Genomic DNA, 23,486 nt, shown 5'->3' with positions numbered 1-23,486 from the left:
ACCTGCCATCTGCAGTCCACTGACTACGCCTGGCCTTTGGGGTCATGCAGACTCTTTTAAGTTGTGTGATATATGTATTCTTGCTGTCATTTTGTTGCCTCCATGTCTTAATGGTCCTCACAACATTTGTGTGTGTGTGTGTGTGTGTGTGTGTGGGGGGGGGGGGGGGGTACACCAGGACTCACTATGGCTCAGGTCCAAGTTCCACACAGCTGCTCACTTTCAGCATAGCCTTTAATGAGCTTCATTTAGGACCACCACCACCCCACCCATAATAAAATAAAAATGATTAAAGAAGCAAAAACCTTGCAGGTGATCGAGAACCACGATTCTTCCATGTACTTTGTACACTTTGGTTCAAATGATCACAAGCCTAAATGGAAGTGGGTGGCAGGTCAGGGATGGCATTCTGCAATGTCCTAGGGGGCGCTGTTGTTCAATTTTTCACACACAAACACAGTGTGTCTATGTACATGTGTTCATTTCTGGAAAAAATATTCGTGTCAATTTCAGAGTAGATCAGATGAAACATATGTGATTTTAACCCTCCAGCAAAACGTAAGTTTTAATAATGACATCAACCTCTGATCTGACTAACTTGATATGGTAAAACATGACAAAGAACTATGTCCATGGTACAACGCAACATCCTGTTTTAGGTAGGCAGGAAGGTCGAACGTTGGTGTGAAGATGGATGGATTGAACTTGACAAAACTCGGGTTTCTGGTGCAGACCTAATGGCTTATTTCTTTTAGTTTTATTTATGTTAATTTTGCAAGTCAGACTTTGACCGGTGATATACTGATCAGGTTACATCAAACGTTATAAGCATCGTCTCCTTTTTACATGTTAAAGTACAGGGAAACTCCTAAAATTAGAATATGGTGAAACTTTTTTATTTACTTCAATAATTCAACTTAAGAAGTGAAACTCATTTAAGAGATAGACCCGTTACATGCAAAGCCAGGTATTTCAGCCTTTACTTGTTGTACCTGTGATGATTATGATGTGTGTGTGTGTGTGTGTGTGTGTGTGTGTGTGTTACAAAACCGCAAATCCAAAATCTCAAACTATTATAATGTTGTTAAAAGGTTCAATATTCTAAACTCAAACTGTCACAGTTTGATCAGCTAGTTAAACAAAAACAGCTGCAGCTTCCCTGAGCCTTTAAAAGTTGTAAATGGACTTTTGCATCCTAATGTAGTGTTTTAGACTTTAACCTGTAAATGTGTAAAGTATAAAAATATTGTGTTTAATCTAAAATTGTCAACGTTGTCTGACTGGTGGTACCCAGTCTTTTCAGCTTCACATCCACAAAACAGCATTTTTTAAGAGATACAACCCCAAACATCTTTAATTCGACATTCACGTTTAAGACGATTAAGTTATTTTATAAACATTTATGATAGAAGTAAAGCTGCGGCAGCAGCTTTTTGATTTAATTTTGATTTCAGGAAGTCATCTTAAGCCTAGTGTTAATTTTGACAAGACATTTTCATTTAGTTTTAGTCTCTGTTATTTTTAATCACCGTTGCCGGCGTTTCTGTGGTTACCGGTAGCTTCCTCAAACATCACCCGGGTCCGTAATCTAATTGGTTCTTTACTCATGCAGTCCTGCTTGTTCCACTGGCTGACTGTTTTTTTTTTTTTCAGTTCTGCCATCTTTTCCGTTTTCGGATTGGATTTTCATTACTGTCCATTTTCATTGTCTTTTATTCGTCCACGAAAACGGTGATCAATATTCGTCATAATTTAGTCTTAGGAAGAAGCACATGTTTAAGTTTTCAATTTGTTTTCTATCGCAAAAATTCCCTCATCACAACAAAAATAAATAAATAAATAAAATCAGACTCCTGTGGTAACCCATTGTGGAGTCCTGACCCCCAGGGGCGTGTCCAGGGAGTGGCCTGGGGTAGCACATGCCACCCTTGGAATCTGATTGGCCACCCCAGGTGTCACCACACTAATTTACCTTCAAATAGGCTTTTCATTGTCCACAAAAGGCTTGGGGGTAACACAAAAAAAGCGTAACCAATGGTGCCACCCATGCACAAAGTTGTGCCTCACCTGGGCCACCCCAGTTTAAAAGATTTGGACACGCCACTGCTGACCCCAATTTTGTGAACTACTGTTTTAGACCATACCTCTAAAACTTACTTTAGGATTTTAAGAGTTTCACAAAGATGATAAATTTAATTTCTGTTTTCACTGACCAGACCAAATAATCCAAACTTGATGCATTTCTAACTGAAAGGAAACATTTGCGTGCACCTGTTGCAAGTCTGTAAAACTTACAGACGTGAGTCCAGAAAATATTTCCTTCTAAACTCCTGAACCCTCCACGGAAGATCTAAAAGCTTTCCATCAGGTTTTAAGGGCCTACATCACAGTCGAAAGAGAGTCAGATGGAGCTCAAAGACTTCAGTTTCTCTTAGAAGAGGTTCAAAATAAAAGAAAGAAAGAAAAAAAATACAGAAGAACAGAAACAGAAATGTCTGTTCAGAGTGAAAAGCAGTAGTGTGTAGGTGTGTAGACCTTTTCGTTGGGGTCTGGAATTAGTTTGACCCTGACCTCTGAAGGCTTGCAGTTGTGCTGCAGTTAAATTGATCACTGACAAATCCGCCTTTCGTCATGCTGTATAGTGTGTTTGTGTGGATTTCTTTCGGGATTTGTCTGCAGACGGTTGCATTGGCGTAAGAACAAACATCTGCGTGGGCATGTGCTGGCACGAGGGCCGTTGGGTTTGTGATTTTATGAGCATGAATGTAAACTGTAAGTGTGTTTGTTTGGGGCAGTCAGGGCTTTGATTCAGCATGTTGACAGTCATGTGCCAGCTGGGCGGTAAAATATGGGTGTCACGTATCAGGGCAACAACCCCATCACATTGACAACTTTACAGCCGTCGTCAATGAGTCGACGTGGCAACCGCAGCCACTAAGATTAGAACTTTTAAAGAGAGGTCACGGGACACCAGCAACAAGAGCTGTCTATCAACTCATGAAAAACAGTAAAATAAAATAACACGTCTGTAAGCTAGTCAATAAATGATAGAAGACAAACAAAAGGAAAAAGAAAAGGAATCAGAGAAGATTGATATCCACACAAATTCAGGGGTTGCAATCTGGTTCTCTGCTGGTTTTAAACTAAAGAGCTTCAGCAGACAGTCAATGCAGACCAATCCATTTCCCCGAGATCCCATTATGATAGGCATCATGAAAGGATGGGAAACGGTAGCAAACGGAATATACTGGAAAAACAGCTCAAACCTTTCTGCGTGCGGGTGTGTGTCCGCACATGCTTTGCAGCATAAATGTTTTGGAACAAGTGTCGAATACAAAATGCTGTAAGAGATGCTGAGCAGGCGCTTAGGTAATAATGAGCTAGTAACAGGGGCTGGTCCAAACAGGGGTCACCAATCGGGCCCCATGGTGCCCTTGGAACCATATAAGGTGTTCAGAGGCCTTTCCCCCAAACAGTTTAACATAAAATAAAACAAAATAAAATAAAATTCAACTGTTAACTTTTTAAATCACAAATGCATTAATATGAATTGAAAAACAAAATTTCCCTTAAAAAAACATTAAAGGTTCCATATCATGCTATTAAAACTTTGAGAGAAATGGTAGACACAGTACATGATTAAATATTACCATCTGCACTATTGAGATGGAGTTTATTTTAAATATGAGTTATTTTCATCAGCCTGAATTTATACCTGGAATTTAAACGGTTCGTTTCAGTGAAGCTCCGCCCATACCTGCTCCGACAAAGCACACCTACAACAGCATCTTATGCAAGGCTGCTGTTGTATTGGCCTTGGTAATCCAGTGGTTTAAGCTGCTCCCCTTTATCTTGTTTTGCCACGTGTTGACACCAGTTCGACTCGCGGAGTCTGCAGTAATTTATTTAACCAGCTGAAGCAGATTAAAATTTTTAGTAATGCTTCCTTTTACAGTCCCCTAATTACTAAGTACTTACATGGTAATTACATAGTAAGTTAAAGCGTATAATTGTGTAAATAAAGTGTAATTATTGTGTAAAGCAGTATTTACTGGGAATGAATAATACATATAAAAATTAGAAGTGAAGCTGAGTTACTTGGTAATAATTGTTTAAGAACTCTAACAATAATACACTTTAACTAACTATGTAATTACCATGTAAGTACTTAGTAATTAGGGGACTGTAAAAGGATGCTTTGCCAAATGTCTTTATATTTTTGTTTTATTCTTTATTTTCTGCAAAATGGGTTTGATGTCTCTAAACGTCTGACAATTTTTAAGCAGCATTTTAATTGATACTCTGCTCACCTCACATGGACTCACTTTGACAAAATAAACAAAGAAAGTAAAGAAAGAAATAAAAAGATTAGTCCCAGGGCTGACAACTTTTCAATCCATGTAAGAGGGGGGCGCTTCACCTCCATGTTCATATTGTGACAGTGACTACGTTTACATGCAGCCAATATCCGGGTTATGATCAGGTTCAGGTCAGTATTCGGGTTTCTGAGTTGATCAGAATAACCCGTTTACAAGCATAAATAGAAAGAGTTACCCCTAACTTGCATAACCCAATTTAAATGCAGACGTTGGGGTAGCAACAGGACGTATGGACTACGTCAAGACGCAGTATGCATCATTTCCAGTTCTTCTTGTTCCGGTATCCATGAAAACAACATGTTTCCCAGTTCGGAAGAGATAGCGACCGCGTTTGCGCTTTAGTGCTGGTATTGACCCACCGATGAAGACAGAGGTTTCCTCGTCACTCCAAAAGTGTGGTGCTGAGCCGCGACTCGCCATGTAGCTCCCAACTTGTTGTTTACTTCCGGTGTTCTGGCGCATACAAGACGTCTCGCTACTCAAAAGACCAAGATTCCTTGCGAACAGAGCATGTGCAGAACACACGCTTTGATGGGGATATCCCGATATGTGTTTACACGACCAAACATTCGGGTTAGAAAAGGGTTACCCCAGGTGTAGTAACCGGGTTTTTAAAAACCCGGTTATGAGCATATCCGGGTTTTGGGCGATGTTTACATGGACCTGCGGAACCGGGTTATCGTGAATATTTGGGTTTTAAAAGGGTTACTGGCTGCATGTAAATGCACTCAGTGAGGGGGTGGGTTTGATGACTGTTTCATCTCTGCAAGCTTACCGTGAGAACAAGGGGGTGTGGGGGGCTGTGTGTGTGTGTGTGTGTGTGTATGTGTGTGTGTGTGTGTGTGTGGGGGGGGGGGTCTTCGCGTGAGATATTGGAGGTGTGGCACGAGAGCGAGTAAGGAGGGTCAAACGCATGTCTCACGCTAACTGTGTGAGAGTCGTCAACCCTGCTGTTCTTATATTTTAAACAGTTTACTGAAAGGATTGAGAACATAACAGTGGCAAGTGTTGCAAAAATAAAAATAAAAATAGAAAAAAGTTTCTGCTTCGATGGGGAGTTGAACTGCTGCAAAACAACATACCAGTCTAACACTCTTACCTCTGGACTACTGAGTCACCTAACACACATATCCTGTGTTGGCCAATACGTGCATCTTTGTGGTCAGGACACATGGTTTTTACGATGATGATTTGTCCTCGATGCAAAAGTAATTAGCCAGAATATGCACTCTGGCACCAGTGGAGGTTTAAAGCAGTCATCTGTGACACGAAGGTCACATTCTCAACTGCAGCATGATATCAACCGCTCTATGCCCGCAACTAGAAGAAAGTGGGCGTTATTGACCCACTTCCAGGGGAGGCGGGTTTCAGATCACAGACTAGCTTCAGGGGGAGGGTGAGTAGGGCCTGATGACACACTTAGTTTTCATCCGTGTGTTTGCAAGATTTTCAAAATAAAACTCAAAATTTGCAGCTGATACAGGAAACTGAATGAATGCAGCCAAAAATGGGTTTGGGGGTACTTTTCATGAGGAAATCATATCACAAGATAAAAAGCTCCAAATGTGGATTTTCTATGATATGTCCCCATTAAAATATGTTTATTATACATGAAGTTTAGTTTTTCTCTGATATATTCCAGTTCAAAGGTCACTATTCCATCAGCTTGGTAGCCCTTCGTGTGGCTCAGTGTGCATGAAGTAGATCTCAGCTTCACAAAGGTTCATGAGCCCTCCTCCAGAATATTAAGGTTCAGTGGAGAAACATAAATAGAGACAATAATAGAACAAATTCCCAAGGTCTACATGTAGATGTTGCAGTAGTTCCTACTTTTGAACTTATGTCTCCATTCAACTAATGTACACAATTCATTTCAATCAAAAGAAGAAACCGTTGGGAGAAAAAAAGCTCTTTCTTTTTCTTCACGCTCCCGGAGTTGGTATGACGATGTGCTTCCTCTATTCTCTCCCAGGGGTGCTGTGTACTTAAGTGCAATTGCAAAAGACTATCAAACCCTAAAGGAGGGAAATCTGATTCAGAAACTCTCCCTCCAGAAGTCTAGCCTTCTTAAGGGCTTCGCTGCAGCAGTTTTTGGTCACTGCTGTTCCTCAGTGACCAATTAAACAAAATAATGTATTGTCAGAGGTTCAGATGGGTCACACAACTGAATAAAACCAAAAACATAAAGAACAATTTGAATTGCAAATGGGAACTGCTATAGCTACAGCCTTCAGGGAGTGGTAGTGGTTTGTGTGGTCCTTTCAAAATAAAGGCTTAAATTCAACGAGGGAATGAGGTATCGCAACACCAGCACCACTGAGGAGGGTGTTGTGAACATGTATCATAATTAATTCATCCTAATTATATAGAATGAGGTCAACAAGATTAAGAATTTTGTAAATAGTTTTGCTGTTCTGCATTTTAGAGGTAAAGTAACTTATTTGCTACATCCTTCAATCCAGTTTACCTTCCTTCCAAAACTTTTTCATAATTACAAGACAAACCAAAATAATGAATAAATCTGAAGGTTATTCAAATGTAGTTATTCATGATTTAAAGGTGAAACTTTGTACAGCATCTTTTCTGCACCAATTACAGCAGAGAATCTCCTGTTTAGCATGTTTAGCCACTGGGAATGTTGCTCATTCCTCAAGGCAGAACTGCTCCAGTTTCTTCCATCTGGGAAAGCTGCTCTTGTTGTACAGCCGTCTTAGAAGTCTGATGTAGATTATCAGTCAAATACAGATCAGAGGAAGATTTAAGAGTCTCTCACTTACTTTTTCTTGCTTCGCTAATCCCAAATATTGTTACATTATAATACAGCCACCGCCGTGCTTCAGTGTAGTGTTCCAGGGTTGTTACAAATTGTTTTAATTGCAACACATGAAATACTTTTACTTTAAAAGTTCACATGTTTCTCATTTGAGCCAAAGGACCTTCCACCATTTTCAAAAAAGACGTTTGTGTTCCCCTAGTGGGTTTTTGACATTTTTTTTTAAATTTCCTCTTAAAGTAGCTTTCCGGAATTCTCTACTTTCAGAAATTATGTATGGTTTTCCAGAAATCCATGAAAGTGATTATCTTATCATGTACTGTGATAAAATGTAAGCAATACGTCTTTATTTATTTTTTGCTCAGCACGCCCCCTGCCCCGCAGAGCTCCGTGCAATAGGAAACTGAGCACCGACCAGAACTAATCAATAGCAATAAACTACCGCTCTCTCCTGTGAGGCTTTACGGATCCTGCAGTTACCTCTCAAATTAACGTTACCTGGTTGGTGACCGTTATTATTGCTTTATTTATGATTACTCTTTTAATTCAGTGGCTCTAGGAGAAATATTCGGAGCCTTGGATGGTTTTGGGTGCATTTCTGGCCTTGCAATGTTGCAAACTGAGGCTGTTTTTACAGCACAAAAAGTCAAAATTTATTGATTATATTATGAGATTAAACGGTGACATTTTTTCTTTAAATGTTCAAAATATATTAAATAGTTAAATTAGACCAGTTTCAATGCTTTTGAAAAGCATTGTACAGTAGAACAACATACAGTATACTCCTAAAGAAGGTGGACATTTTTTAGTCTTTTGAGTTTAATTTGAGTTTAATTAGCGGAGCTCAAATACAGCAGTGGAGTCAGTGATGAAGAGGTAAAATAAAAGGAATTTAGGCTGAATCTCTGCAGCAACTGGCAACTCTACATGTAAGTTGTGCTCAAATTGGCTGTCTGGGGACATCTAGGTTTGAGTTGAAACTTTTGATCTTTGGATCAGTGTGGTAGAACGTATATGCACCTGCCAGTCAGAACGGGATTTAGGGACGTTTATCCCCTTGTGTCAATTCTGCAAATTTATTGTTGCATGAAATTACTTAAAATCAGCACCTCCTACTTCTGATAGAAAAGTGAAGTCATGATGCTAATATTTATTCTGTGATCTGTTTTTCTCTTAATGTTTTGGGCTTACATGATCTAACTTCGTTTTTGTTAAATTATTCCTTGGGTTTTTAATTGGCATTAAATTACAGGATAGAATTAGTGCTGTAGTAAAAAAAATTACAAACATCAGTAATCTGTATGCAGGAAGAGAACGTAAAAGTTTTAGTCAACTGGTCCTTGATAGAGTTCATGCTTCAAAAAACAAACAAAAACAGACCAAACAACCGTTTCTCCCCCCAGCCTTGTCTTCAAGGTTCAGGAAAATCCCAAAAAGTATTGCAAATGTAGTAATTATACATTTTGTGGCAGTTTCAAGGTGTTTCTACTTGGTTTTTAATGAATCCAGCAACGCAGTTTACATTCACCTCCAACAGCAGATACAAACCTCAGCAGCTGGTATGCCTTCGGGGGGGCGACACTGTAACAGCACCTCCTGCTCCAGCGACACTTCTTTTCCAAGGGGTTCTTGTTCAAACGACTTCTTTAGGTCTGAGGAGAGAAGCAAGACATTTATAATATTTAAAACTCAATTTTACAACATGAACATTTAAAGATGCATTTTAAAAAAATTAAACAAACAAACAAACAAATAAATAAATAAAGCCCCTTCTTTCCACCAGACATGTGAGCAGTGTGTAACATAATACAGGCATTTTACCCATGAGCTCCCTCCCAAGCTGGGACCTTTCAGACGCAAAATGGGAGCAATAACAAGCAAGGACTTTTATTTTTAAAGATTACTGATGTTTTTCACTGCTTTTGTTTTTGTTTAGACATCTCATGGGGCTTAAATGAGATGTACAGTTTTATGTCATCTGCATAAAGATGGTAAGATATTCATTTAAAAGAGCTCAGGATGTTCTGAAGAGAAAGTAGATAGAGGAAAAGTAGAGGCCCCAGCACAGAGCCTTGCAGTACACCATGGGTGATGGAGGTGGTAGAGGACTGAACCAGCCACAGAGAAGGAATGTTCAGAAAGATAAGAGCAGAACTACTCCAGAGCAATTCCTGGTAGACGTAACCCATCTTTCAGCCTATTCAGCAGCAGATGATGTGTCAAACGCTGCAATAATAATAATAATAACAACAATAATAATAATAATAATAATAATAATAATAATATAACATTATAAATTAACATTAGTATGATTTCTATAGCTACGTATATTACCTCTTTTTTAGTCACTGTTGTTATTGTAAACATTTCACGTGCTGATTAGCTCATTGTTAGCGTTGTTGTTGTTAGCCTACCTAATATGAAGTCATCGCTGCAGATTTGGGCATTTTTAATTATCTGCTACTTCCATTCACTTCTTCTGACAGCTTACAACCAAAGATGTCTCTTAGTGGATGGAATTCTGTAGAACTTTGCGCAATTTGTTGTTTTTATCAAAGCGATTGGTGCCAACAGCAGAAAAAGACATGATTTTTTTAGCTTTTTCTGCAACGCACAAGCACATTAGGGTGGGAGGTGCCACGGACCGATAAGGGGTCTTTATGTCCACTCTAACAAAAAATAAACATATTTTGCAAGTGGTTCAACGTCAGTGTGAAAGTGAGTGGAACCTTACTTTCAGAGTGACGCAGTAATTATGGAGTTGATGCTAATCTGAGTCAGCCATCCAAGCACTGAGTCATCACACTCTTTAGTTCACAACAAGGAAAAACACTTAGCTACACTGTCTGGAAAGCCAACTGCATGGATGTGTCCACGCTCAGATTCATTAACCACATGATGCTCAGCTACAAGTCCTCCTCTCCATCACAATGCAAAACTTAACCTTGTGCTCATTCTTTATACATTCAATAAAGTTCAGGGATCTCTCCCAGGCCAAAGACAATAAATGATTCACATAGACGGTTTGCATGCTGTGATAAATGACAGCATTACAAAGCAGCATGGAATGTGCAGCCTTTTCTCCCGCTGAACACTGCAGAGAGAACTCAGATGTTATTTCATTCACATCGCGTCACGGAAAAGCTCACAATAGTACATTCATACCATCAGAGACACGTTAAAACCAAACATGTGACAGGAACACAAGAATAATAGCGCTAAGGAGCTTTTAACAGGATCACGTCCAAACCACATAAGGAAGGTAAACAAATGGGAACCATAATGCAGGCGGTTTATTGTGCTGGGTGTCTTTTTTTAATTACTTAATGCATTTTATTTGTTTTTTGACATTACGTTGTTTGAATGTCAGCTGCTCTTTATTTATTTTCTACAGAGCCAATGTTTTTATTTTCCTTTTGCTCTCCAGGTTTGAGGTTTTCTAGTTATGTGGATGATGTAGACATCTGCATATAAAAGGACTTCATCATTTGTGTCACTCAACGAAAACTTCCTTTAGACTGTAGATGCATCATTTTTTTAAATTGTTCTTTTTAAAAATAATTCCACACATTTGTGGGAGACAACCCTCTGCCCTTCAGCTTTCAAACTTTCAGGTTTCAAGTTGTGTCGCCCTGCGTCCTTTTACTCTCCTGGTTCCCAGGTGAAGTCTTCATTTCCTCATTTGTTGGCTGTAGTTTCTCATTTTTCAAAGTACACAAACACAGACAAGACTAAGGATTTTTTCTTTCAGACAACAGCAAGTTGGGCCCTGGGGACTTTATCAGGGTTAGGGTCAAAGATGTAGACCGTGTCGGCATGGGAGGAGGGCAACAGGAAGAAAAAATGCGAGAGCAAGATTAAGAAACTTTTAAGAGAACTTTTCAGGATTAGCTGAGAAATCTAGACAAAACCAGAGCAGTAGAAAACGGTTTTGCTCTGCTACGCTCCGTTGTAACCTCAGCAGGTCTATCATTGGCCCAAACATTGGCCAATCAGCATTTTATGTTTGTAGACATCATGCGGGCCCAGCACCTGAAGTGCGATGGAAAAAAATGAAAAAGATGCTGTTAGCCCAGAAACAGCGCTCAAAACAGCTTTGGCATCAACTATCAAGCTTGAGTTCAGAACTCCGCCACACGGGTCATCACCACCGCGCCATCAGCCCTACTCTTCAGCGACTCCACTGGCTCCCAGCTAAACACCGGATCCAGTTCAAAGCCCCACTTCTCAGCTTCAAAGCTTTTCACAATCCCCCCCCCATCTGATCTTTCACACTATTTGTCCAGTCCACTCCCTCCCTCATCATCCTCATGTCCACCTGACGTCCACCCTTCCATCTGACCTCCACAGGTTTCAGATCCCTCAGTCGCTCTTCTCTGATTCACTCCACTTTCAAATCAAGACTCAAACCTCACCTCTTGGATAATACCTACTGTTTAATAGTTATGTTTTGTGATCTGTCCTTTGGTTTTGTACTTCGTAAGCCTCTAGGGCTTTAGGAGTCGTTTCTTTTATCTTGTATTTTGACTTTTATCATTTTTTTTGCACAGTGACCTTGAGTTCCTTGAAAGGTGATTTAAACAAAAATATTTTATTATTAGTAGTAGTATTGTTGTTGTAATTATTAATATTATCATTATTTTTCTTTTATTAACAATTTAGACTTTTCTTTGAGACACAGGCAGATGTACTAAAATCCATTATTGAACAAAATAATCCTCCAGAACATTTTTTACAGCAAATGTTAGTTCCTGTTTGTGAAGATGTGACTTTGTCAGTGACTCCTTCACATGGGCCTGTGGCTTAAACCACCGTAACTGTGTTCTGACAGAAAAATAAACTGTAAATGAAAAGTTTCAAGCGTGGGAAAGCATAAACGGTGCATATCACGAAGCCTTGTGTGTGTGAAATGACCAAAATGAAACAGCAGTTCCACCACAGAGATGAGCAGCAGAGACAATGAGCCGCATCTGAGTCAATGTGTGAGAGAACGATGCTGCTGGGAGTCCTGCGACACACATTTCACAAAGCGTTAACACGTCCTGTGGAACTTCTGATCCAGAAGGCGAGATTTAACCATCCATGTTGTGTAGAGCTACACTGGTTAAGTGAGTTGCGTGAGTTTTGTAGAAGCTGAAGGAAAACTTCATAATCCAATCAATCCATCTGGAGAAAGGCAGCCTGAATAGAGCACGATGGCTTATTGTGGGAATAATCGCCCCAAAGCTTTAGCTCTAAATCCACCACATGGCGACACACACACACACACACACGGACAGAGACGCAAAGACAAAGACGTACACATACTGTCCCACTGAGAAAAACAAACACAGGAAATGGAGACACTGGGACGCTAACAGATGAATTGAATTCCACGCACACCAACAACTGTGCAGGAACAACTGGAGACACAAAGAGGTGGGGGAATGGTGACTAAGGAAAGAGACAAACTTCTCTTGTGCCAGGCAATTCCAGAAACAATTTCCTGGTCTTAATTAGTGAGGGAAATGGAGAAACGAGGAGTTGGCTTAGAGTTGATTTCCATAAAGATGGAGAATGAAATTAAAGGAGATTAAAGCAAACTGCTCGGGGATGATCAGACACACACATGCACGATCGCACATATTTGTAAGCTACAACGCTAGGGTAAACAGAGTTTGCCAGTGGATAGCAACGTAGATATTTTTCCTGCAAGCTGCATTTCAAAGACATGCGATATTGTGTTCATGACACTGAGCGGCCGTATATTATTGTCACTAGACGGTTGTGTGTGTTTTTGTGCCCTAGAGGAATGAGTGCACATAAGGAAGCGAGAAACGTGCTCATTCACTGACCCCACTTCACTCCTCAAGTACAAATAGGACTATTCAGCTTTCTAAATTTAAAGGACAAAAGGATATGTTCTCTAAAATTCCTTTTAGAAATGCAACAGAACTGAAAAGCACCAATGGTGTGAAGAGTCCTCCAGTGTAACCTCTTATTAAAGACAAAGCAGTGTCAGCATCAATTCAAAATGACCTCCCATTGCACAAACACCCCTTTGTCTCTTCCTCAGTCTTCCTCAGTCTAAGCCTCGTTCTCCACCTCCTTCCATCGCTGCCTAAAAACTTCCATCGCTCAACTAAAACTGTTATTATGTTTGTGGTGAGTTTGTTGCCTTGGGCACCTCTACATAAGCACATTTCAGAGCAATTATCCAAAATGGGTGTCTCTGCCTGCGTGCTGCCCATGCCAAATCATAACGGTTTCCCTCGGTGCAGCTGCTCAAGCAATAAAAAGCAATGTGAGATGCTTGGGAATAGGAGAGGAAAATGGTCTCCTTCAGTCTCAGAGAGGATATTTGGAACATGTAATTTACTAGTATGAAATGGGGAAAACACCTCTGGTTTGGAATAAAAATGATCTGATTTTAACTCAGAAATCACACAGCATAGGAAGGTTATCAATAAGCTTTAGATAGCTCAATCAATCAATCAATCAATCAATTGATTGATTGATTGATTGAAGCTTAAGATACTAGCCTGGCAAGCCAGACTAAATAAATGTATTATTTAGTCTGGCCACGCTCCATTGACGGCTCTCGGTTGTGGGGCGGGTTCTACCGTTGTCTTTCAAATGATCTCCGCATTCCACTGGACAATGAATGTGACATACTCTTGTTTCACTCTGTTGCATCATCCCACCCACCAGGCATATAGAGTGCCCTGATTGGCCCACACAGCGGATAAAGCTCTGTGATTTGTTCACTAAGCAGATAGAGCACTATGATTGGCCCACCATTATGGACCAATCGCAGCTCTTTATGTGTTTGAAACTCCTCTAGAGAGCTGTGATTGGCTAGCCAGAGTCCTGGTAGGAGCTGCGGAGGTTCCAATGGAGCATGCCTAGACCAAACTTTGCAAAGCAAGAATTTGGTCTAGTTCACTAGGCTATTTAGATACAATAATGGAAATGGTATTTAAATTGAAATGATGGCTTAAAATGACACATTCAGCAATGACTATCAATCTAGAATCATGCTGGAAGCTTAAGAGACATGTGGATTATTGTCATAAGTGGTTAGGTAAATTGTTACAATAAATTGGGACTTTAGAGCAAAGGAAAATAATAAAATCTGCAGGAAAAAACCAACTCTAGTGCACATGCAGCTAGAATAGGTCGGAGATGTTCCAACACCAACAAGCTGTAGATTTATGAATGAAACAGTTTTATTTTATTATTTAGTTCACTTAACCCTAACCCTATCAGTGTAGTTTTTGTGACTTAGCATTTTTTTCTCACTTTTAATGCATTTTGCATTAAACATGACAAAACACTTAAAATAAAAATGCCAAAACTTTCAAAATATCAAAAACTATGGTAAAAGTGAACTCGTGACTTTTAACATCAGTTATTTCCAGTGCTGATGTACAGAGAGTCATTTTCTCCTGCTCTGAGAACCTCTTTTCACTGTAGGTCTTTTGCTGAACCCTCGACCCCATCATTTCAACACCTTGCAACCTGTCATCAGCCCTCGACATCACACAAGGTCTTTCCATCTAAAGTCAAGTTTTAAAGGAGTAAACAATTTAATGTGTTTCCATCTCGACAGCACTCCGGAGTGCAACACTTCCTCTGGAGCTGGGTCTGTAATACCATCTGGAAGAAAACGAGCCCAAACTCCTTCCTGGTGCTTAAAGAGATTTTTAATTAAAGTAATTTTGAGCTTATCTGAATGGACTGTTCACTTACAGGGTGTTCGATTTTGACAAGATTCATTTAGAGATTAAATTACCAATTGTGATTGCAAATATTCGACCTAGGCTGTATAGTTTTGTTCCAAACTAAGTATTTTTGTTATTTCAAACTGACATGGCTTGACTAATAATAGCTCTTTTATTAACTGGTCCACTCAGGATGCATGCCGTCTTTTGTGTTTGCAACAATGGATTCTGAGAAGCAACGTTGACCTCTATTGAGGGAAATCTGGGTTCTTCCATCATATCCTCTACATGAATTCAAAGAACTGTTGGGAGTTTGTAGTCCCGTCTGTTTTGGAAAATGTAATATATCATCATGTCTTGATATGTCCACCTTCTGTCATGTTTTCAAAGTGAAGCCAGGATTCCCTAGCCTGGAAAGCCATCCTGTACATGTGAGTACATAGTCTGGCCACGACCCATAGAAAGAGCTCAGTTGTGGGATGGAATCTACGGCTTTCTCCGCATGCTATTGGATAATGAACAATGAGACGCACTCACCGCTATGGATGTGAACGGGGAAGAAGTCGAAAAAGACACAAATACATGCTTTTGTAAATAAAGGAATGAAGTACCTCTATCTGCTTTTGACTCAAAGAAAAGTCCAAGTCTAAACTGTCCAAAGGTTATGCCAAAGCTGTTTAACCCTTTAAGACCTGCCATAGAACAAGTTCGCCAGAACTTACTGTAATTTCCGGACTATAGAGCACACCTCAATATAAGCCGCACCGGGCTAAAAGCCGCAGATATCTACTGAATTGAAAAAGAAGTTTAACTGAACGTAACTGAACTGATCAGTATAAAAAAAACCAGAAAAGTTATTGATTAGTTTATTCATCGTCCTCAGCCTCAGAAGAGCTTCGTCACATAACCTTTCTGTGGCAATGTCAGTGTCGCTGTCCGTGTTGCTGTCATCATCCCGGGGTGAAGCTGGGAAAACAAGCAGCGCCGTTTTACTGTGAAAAAAAATCCTCCTGGGGGCTTTCCGTAGCGCTCCTTTAACCATTCCTTCATTAGACTTTCCAGCATCCATCCTTTCTGGTTGACTAAAGCCGCACCTCATTATAAGCCACATGGTTAAAAGCGTGGGAAAAAGTAGCGGCTTATAGTCCGCAAAATACTGTGTATTTACATTTTTACATGCTGTGGTGCCATTTTTTTGAGTATTTCAACTTTCTATCCATCAACACAACCCTTACATTCTCAATTTTAATTATATAACTTTTAAATGTTCATTGCAACAAAAAATTTTACAAAAAAATGCAATTATCTATACAGACATTGAAATTTGTTTTGTTTTGTTTTTACTCACATTTTTCAATATACAGACATGCCACAGCTTTATGCCTCAAACTTGTCAATGGAAAAAAGTTTCACACGATCCTTTCAAACAACAACAAATTTATTTGAAGTGCTTCCATAAAATAGTTTCAGAGATACACTCATTTATATAAACTGTTACAAAAATGGAAACATCAATAATAATAATAATCAGCAGGAGTCTAAAATAATGTTGAATATTTGTAGCTAATTTTTCAGTAGTATATAGTTTTCATTTTCTCTCACTAATAATAATAACAATAATAAAGAATATTGCATGAATTTATACATGAGGAAACTGAAGGTGAAACTAAAACATCCTCCGGCGCTGTAATGGCGGCAACTGCTTCGAGGCGGGAAGATGTACCGTTTGGCGGGTCCGTGAGTCATCCAAACGTTCGTAGTGGTGTGTGAGTGTGTCGGGAGTTTGTAGTGGGTGTGTGATGTGTCGGGAGTTTGTAGTGGGTGTGTGATGTGTCGGGAGTTTGTAGTGGGTGTGTGATGTGTGCAGGATGTGTTTGTCTAAACGTATTATTGCGAAAAAGCACAAGAAAAAGCCGAAAGACTGGGACTACAAAGAACTACAATTTGCGGGAAAATGACATCAAAGCAGGTGATTGGGTGAGTGATAATCATGTGACAGTTCATGTTGACAACTTGATGACGTTTATTCCAGCATGTGAAGCCCTGTGAGCTGCAGATCAGAATGACACAGCGTCTGTGTCTGAATGAAAACGCTTTTCTTATTTGCAAATTTTGGTTGTTATTTCCAAACTCATTAGAGGAAATACGCAGCGCTCTGGGACGTGTTCAGTGTGTGAGATTTAAGTGTAACTCCTCTGGTTTAATATGCAAAAAAATGTTTTGTTCTATCTTATATAGTTTCAGTTCTACAAGCATTTGAACTCAGATATGCAAATGGGAGTGCCGACACTCCCGCCGGTCTTAAAGGGTTAAAACAAGCTATCGCCATCTTCTTCCGCTCAGTCACATCATCCCGCCAGCAAAACCAATAGACCCCTGTGACTGGCCCATTAAACCAATCAAGCGCTGTGACTGACATTACACAATGCTGCTCAAGCCAATCGTTGGCTTGCTGAGGATCCAATGGAGCGTGGCTAGACCAACATAAGCCAAACCATTTTGCTTCGCCTACTAGATTTCTAGGCTAAGGATGTCCTGCTCATAGTTGCCGCCATCTTGTGTTTTTACAGCCAAAATCTGTGCAATCTGCGTCATTCAAAATCAGTCTTTGTGTTTTCAAAAACACTCCATTGTATTTTTTATAGGAAAACATGTCAGAGATGGTCCAGACTTTTTGGTATGCTACATCTGCCCCGAGCTGAAGAACAACAAGGTAAATGTGGGGTTAAAGGCTTTAAAATTAATCTCTAGTCAAACACTAAGTAGAACATCGTTGATCTTCAATTTACAGCTTTAATTTCTGAGTCAAGACTTGTTGACATTTCAGATTTCACAATCTGAGGTAACCTTCTCCTGAGGTCCTCGTTTCAGGTGGGCGGACCTGAGAAGTGGGTCCAGCTGCAGCCACTTCTCCAATCAGCCAAGCTGCTACTTAAGAAGACGTAGAACTCATCACCACGCTGGATGATTACGCACGTTGGGTTCTCGCATCATCCTCAACCCTGTGACTCCATGAACTCCTGGATTCTTCACTGCATTTCACCCTCAGCTTCTCCTGAGCAACCCGCTCTCTGCCATTCATCGTGACCTCCAGTGCTCTCCCTTTGGACATCTGCGCTCTGGAAACCACTCACTTCCTGAAACCTGCGCCTGGACGTTCCCAACAGGACTCGTTTCTTGGTGCCTTTGTTTATTTATTTATTTATTTATTTATTTTTACCTCCGTGGGTCAGAAAACCACAATCGTGACAATCAAACTGCTAAACAACATGACCCTTACGTCACTGATTCTCCTTATGCCTCAAACTTACTCTAAAACCATTTGGACCTTTTCAGTCTCACTTAGACTTTTTGTCTCAGAGAAGAATATTTTGTTAATAAGACCAAACATAAAGTCATCCCATAATCTTTTGTTTGATTAAAGGGTAAATTATTTAGTGTAACAAACACAAAACTTCTAATCTGGTCTCATCCTTACAATGAGATGATCAGTGCGAATGCTTGAGGACTGCCAAACTGATAAAGAATATTTGATAAATGAAGTAATTAGTTAATCAGTGTAATGATTTAGCTCAAATAAAATCTTTGTGTCTCAGTTGCGTTGATCACCTCAGATTTGTTTCTTCTGGTACCAAACCCACCTTTACACTTTATCTGAAAAGCTCTCTAATGAAGCCCCGGTGTTTACGTTTACCCGCTGACCGAGTGTTTTTATACGACATCTCAATGATACTTTGTTCCTCTCTGTGAGTGGAGCTGTTGTTTTCCCTCTTTATTTCCCACACTTGGACTTTAAAAAGTGACTGAGTGAGTTCTGTGTGAGTAAATCAACAGTGTGGTTTACCACTCCGAGGCGTGAGAGTACCCTGAAGCATTGCTTCACATGTGGGAAAACGCTCAGCGGCTCGCTCAGCGGTGGTGAAACGTCTTAACCACACTTCCAGATGCAAAGGTTTCCACGCTCTGTGGACTCGAACTATAAAAATGTTTATTTTGTGTTTGTGACCATCATGAAATCACCCTCAACAGCCAAAACCAAGACCTCACTGATGACATCATCCAAAAAAAAAAAAAAAAAACACACTGGTATGGTTTTTTACTGAAAGTGTTTGCATTATTATGGGATGGATTTACCTACAGCATGAACATCAGTGCCGCTTGAACGAGCATGGCTGATTCTGCAACGCTGCTTTTCATGCTTAAAAAGGTCAAACGCCACGGAGACTGTGCTTGTGGTTGCTGTGCAAATGTTCATACTGGGGAGGTTTGCTAACCTAGTGCAGTAGTTGCCGGGTTACCAGTGACTGCATGAAGCTCGTGCAGCTGTAAGCCAACAGGACTGGAGGAAAGAGAGGATCCATTAAAGTCTTTCACCAGAACAGGAAGAAACAGTTGCTGAGGTGTGTTTTTCTTGGTCTAATTCAGCTGTGATTGAAGGGGGAAAAAATTAATACGTTCACTTGAGACATTTGAATCATAAACAAATCAGGGGACGTTAACGGGAATTTTCCAGTTGACACAAGTAGCAGTCTGTGTTGCTGTGGCCCTGATTGCCTGGACACTTGATTGCTATACACACACGTCTCAGTGGAAGGTGGCAGAACAAACTGCCATTAGAGAAGTGTGTGTGTGTGTGTGTGTGTGTGTGTGTGTATGTGTGTGTGTGTGTGTGTGTGTGTGTGTGTGTGTGTGTGCCATCAGGGGTATCTTGGAGCATGTAGTAGCTCTAACAGTATGTGAGAGACCTTGGCATACTGTTATTCCATTAAAGGAGAAAAAGTTGACCTGATAGCTGGTGGGCCAAAAGAGCATCACTGACAAGGTGTGTGTGTGTGTGTGTGTGTGTGTGTGTGTGTGTGTGTGTGTGTGTGTGTGTGTGTGTGTGTGTGCGTGTGCGCCTATGTTTGCATTTCTCATGTGTGTGGCTGCGTTTTATTCGTCTTTAAAGGGAGAGGCCGTGTTGACTAGTTTTAGCACCCCCTAGTGTCCGTTTCGGTCAGTTCATCTTTTAAACACTTTAAACAACTGAAACATCTCCCCAGCCTTCATTAGCGTCTACAGCAGTGATCCATCACTAAATTAAACAAGTCAGCTGTGTTAATGATTTAAAACATGCAGGAAATGTCCTGGAAGCAGATTGCAGCACCAGGTATGTCAGCTCAGACCAGACCGACGACTCTGAAGTTGCAAGTGGAATATTCTAGCCACAGGGGGTGATAGGGGCTAAGTGGTCTTTTATTAACCCTTTAAAGGGTCATTTTAGCACAGGCTCATGAAAAGTATTTAAAAAATATGAAAAAATAACAAATTATTTTATAAAATCCAAATATGCTGCTTTTCTATCCTGCAATACAAGCTTTAGAGAACAAAAAGTTAAATAAAGTAATGAAAGATTTAACATGTCGCCATTGTGTTTTTGACCAAACACCAAAAAACTAACCTCATCCTTGGAAAAACAAAAGATAAATGGAGAAAGCGAGAGAGCACAAATGATGAAACGAAACACTGAGCATGAGATGGGCAATCCAACAAGGTGAAAACAACCACCAAAAAACACATCGAGATAAAACAAAGAGATGAAAATGAGCAAAAAGGTAAAAGCGAGAGAGAAATGCTGAATTGCTGTTGCTCCATCCAGCAGAAGACACTTAGCTCAGCAAGCTCTGGCTGCCAGGAAGCATTTTAATCACAACAGCAGATCCAAATAAGAGCCGAAAGCGGGGTAGGTCAGGGGGCCGGGTCGATTTGAAGTAAAAGGTTATCGCAAGAGAGGGCTGAGCGTAATCAGATCTGGTTAAGGGAAAATCACAGTGAAGATGAAGAAAAAGGGAAAAAACGGAAGAAATGAAGGACAGCCGGGTGTTAGAAGTGTAGTAAGAATAAAAACAGAGGCATGATTTGTAAGACTCTTTATTTCTGATGCTCCTTTCCTTTAGCTTCTATTCAACATGTGGAGAAGCCGACTAATAAACAAGTTAAAAACTTACGAAGACTCACCTTTCCTTTTCTGGATTTTATTTCAAAAAGCGGATCATTAACCCTTTGATGCATAATCAAAGTGGACAAGGTACTCAAAATTGTTATTTATTTTTGCTATTAAGCACAGCTGTTGAAGACTTAATTGCATTTGAGCCCCTCCATTTGGACTTCAGTAAGTCAAGCCAACGTATTTCATGTTCAGCATGCACGCTGTCCACTGAGGTGGACATGTAATAAATTACCTGTAAATTAAATGTTACAAGGAATATTTGTTGAGATTTGTTTCATTCACACCTAAAGATGAATGAAAAAATTGTTAAAAAAATATCATGGTTGAAGATTTCATAATTCATGCATCAAAGGGTTAAGCTCATGAATATAGTCTGTAATAAATAATAGGCTTGTCCTTGAAATTTTCTGAATACCGTCTGCAGCTCAACTATTTTAGCTTTCAGTGAAACTCAATTCATCTGAGCTGCACACTGTAATGAAAACTTGTTGACATAAAAGGCAGTTAGTAACACAAAACGTACATCATTCAGACTAAAACTTCTTTTATGTGGTGATGTTCGTGATAACGATGATAAATAACAGTTTCATGCTCTAATCTGTCACCTTTTTTCTTCTAAACGATCCTACATGTGTGTTTCTGAGCTACTGTGTCTTCATGTGTTTGCCTCTGAGTCGCAGAAGCCTGCACACACACACACACGCACACACACACACACACACACACACGCACACGCGCACACGCACACACACACACACACACACACACACACACACACACACACACACACACACACTTCCCTGCTTGTGTCTCTTAGCATTCATCCGGCCAAGCAAAAGCCAAAAACAGCACATTACCCAGCATTCACTGCACCCCGAGGAGGACCCGTTCCATTCGAGAACGTTATTAGCGGAGCTCAGAAGGATATTTCTGACTTTGTCTCTGAATCTCTGCTGACAGACGGGAAAACATCCTCACATACCGACACACAGCAGTGCTTCTGCAGTTAAGTCAGACGTAAAATTTGACAAGCCAAATGATCTGAGAAGTATGTCACTGTCGAACTTCCACGATCCGGAAATTGTTTGTTTTGATTTCCTTGCTGTGTGCACCGAGAGTGGATGCTTTTCTAAGCAATTGCATAAATGTGTTTAGATTGACTTTATTTAAATAAAAGGCTCAGGTAAAATAACAACAGCAAAATAAGAATCAGAGATAAAATGTTACATGCAGTGTGTTACATAGATTTAAGAAGCATTAAAGTGGGCCTTAACTCGGTCTCTCACTAAATGTGCTGTGGGGTGTAATATGAATGAATGCATTGGGCGTTGTTTTCTGTGGAAAAAACCTCTAGTTCCTTTTTATGGAAATAGAAGTTAGTTGGAGGAGAGAAGGGTGGAAAACAGCAGGATTTGGACACTTACTCTTTAATATGAAAAAATGACAAATTCTTTTATAAAATCCAAATAATAATGTATAAAGTAAGACATAAATTAATGCCTGATAAAATACAAAAACTGTTCACAGAGAGAGAAGGAGGATATAACCTGAGAGGGACACTAAACTTAAAGATACATAAGTTTAGAACAACATTAAAACAGATGTGTATCACAATAATAGGGGTTAAATTATGGAACAATTTAGAAGAAGAAATCAAAGTAAGTACAAATATAAATGTGTTTAAAATGAATTATAAAAAACATATTCTGAACAAGTATATAGTGGAAAATAGACGATTTATGTGGTTGTCCTTTATTCTAAGGAAAAGTAAATTGTATCAATTGTGAAATTATGTTTTTTTTCTTTCGTTTTTTGTTTTTTTCCATATAGTTTGGTGGTTTTTGGTGACTTGTACCATTTTGTTTGTTTTATTGTAGGTTTTGTGTTAGATTTAGTAAACAAGTAAAAATTACTTGTATAAAGGGGTAGGGATATATAAGTTTCCGCTTCAGCCTACTCCTTTTCAAACACAGGAAGAAGAGATGATATGTATTTTTTCTGTTTGTGGTATTTAAAAAAATAATGTATGTTTTCTTTGTTTGAAATAAACTAAACTAAATATTCATGATATGGGTCTATCTCACCTCTGATTGGCTAACAGCTACACAACTCTTCCACTGCCTTCGTTAGCACTTTTTATTGGGAAAATATTGATGTTGATATTTTATCCTCACAAATAACACAGGCCCGAACCATAGACTGTACATACAATGAACAAACCCTCCGCACCGAAATGAGCTGAGTTGGAGCCCAATGGGCCGATCCTACCACCGCCATCTTGGCAATATGAAACATTTAAGCACTCACAGAAAGCACAAAAATGGAAATGAGAGTGTGTTTTTGAGGGTGGGGGCACATTATTGACACTTATCAGAACTCTGAGCCAATGTAGCTACAAGCTAACTGGGCTAACGAACGCTAACAGAAGACAGTGGGTACTTTTAGCCAAAAAACATTTGTTGAGTGACTCTGTTACCCTCTGCCTTCGACGTGAAGCAGAGGTTGAGTGCTTCTCTGGAGCAAGCAGTGGGTGCAAGGCGCTACAGTTGGCGCTGATGACTCATTTGATACCTGTCAATCAAACGACGCCCCAAACATTCATCACCTCAAGCTATATTTACATTTAAATGGATAAGTTACAA

The 23,486-nt window shown here is 39.8% G+C and overlaps 1 protein-coding gene across 2 annotated transcripts in view; it reads right to left on the bottom strand.

The window, feature by feature from the left end:
* The window catches only part of LOC107394017 (netrin receptor UNC5C), a 312,247-nt gene that overhangs the window by 105,514 nt on the left and 183,247 nt on the right, over positions 1-23,486 (bottom strand). For both annotated transcript variants that reach the window (XM_054731499.2, XM_054731500.2), the window contains exon 4: positions 8,701-8,804. In XM_054731499.2, coding sequence (XP_054587474.2) covers positions 8,701-8,804 — 104 coding nt within the window. The remainder of the gene's footprint in view (positions 1-8,700; positions 8,805-23,486) is intronic.

The sequence above is a fragment of the Nothobranchius furzeri genome, chromosome 17 (genome assembly GCF_043380555.1).
Source record: "Nothobranchius furzeri strain GRZ-AD chromosome 17, NfurGRZ-RIMD1, whole genome shotgun sequence".
NCBI classification, from domain to species: domain Eukaryota; kingdom Metazoa; phylum Chordata; class Actinopteri; order Cyprinodontiformes; family Nothobranchiidae; genus Nothobranchius; species Nothobranchius furzeri.
The sequence above is the reverse complement of the archived record's forward strand: the minus strand, read 5'-3'. Positions and strand labels throughout refer to the sequence as shown.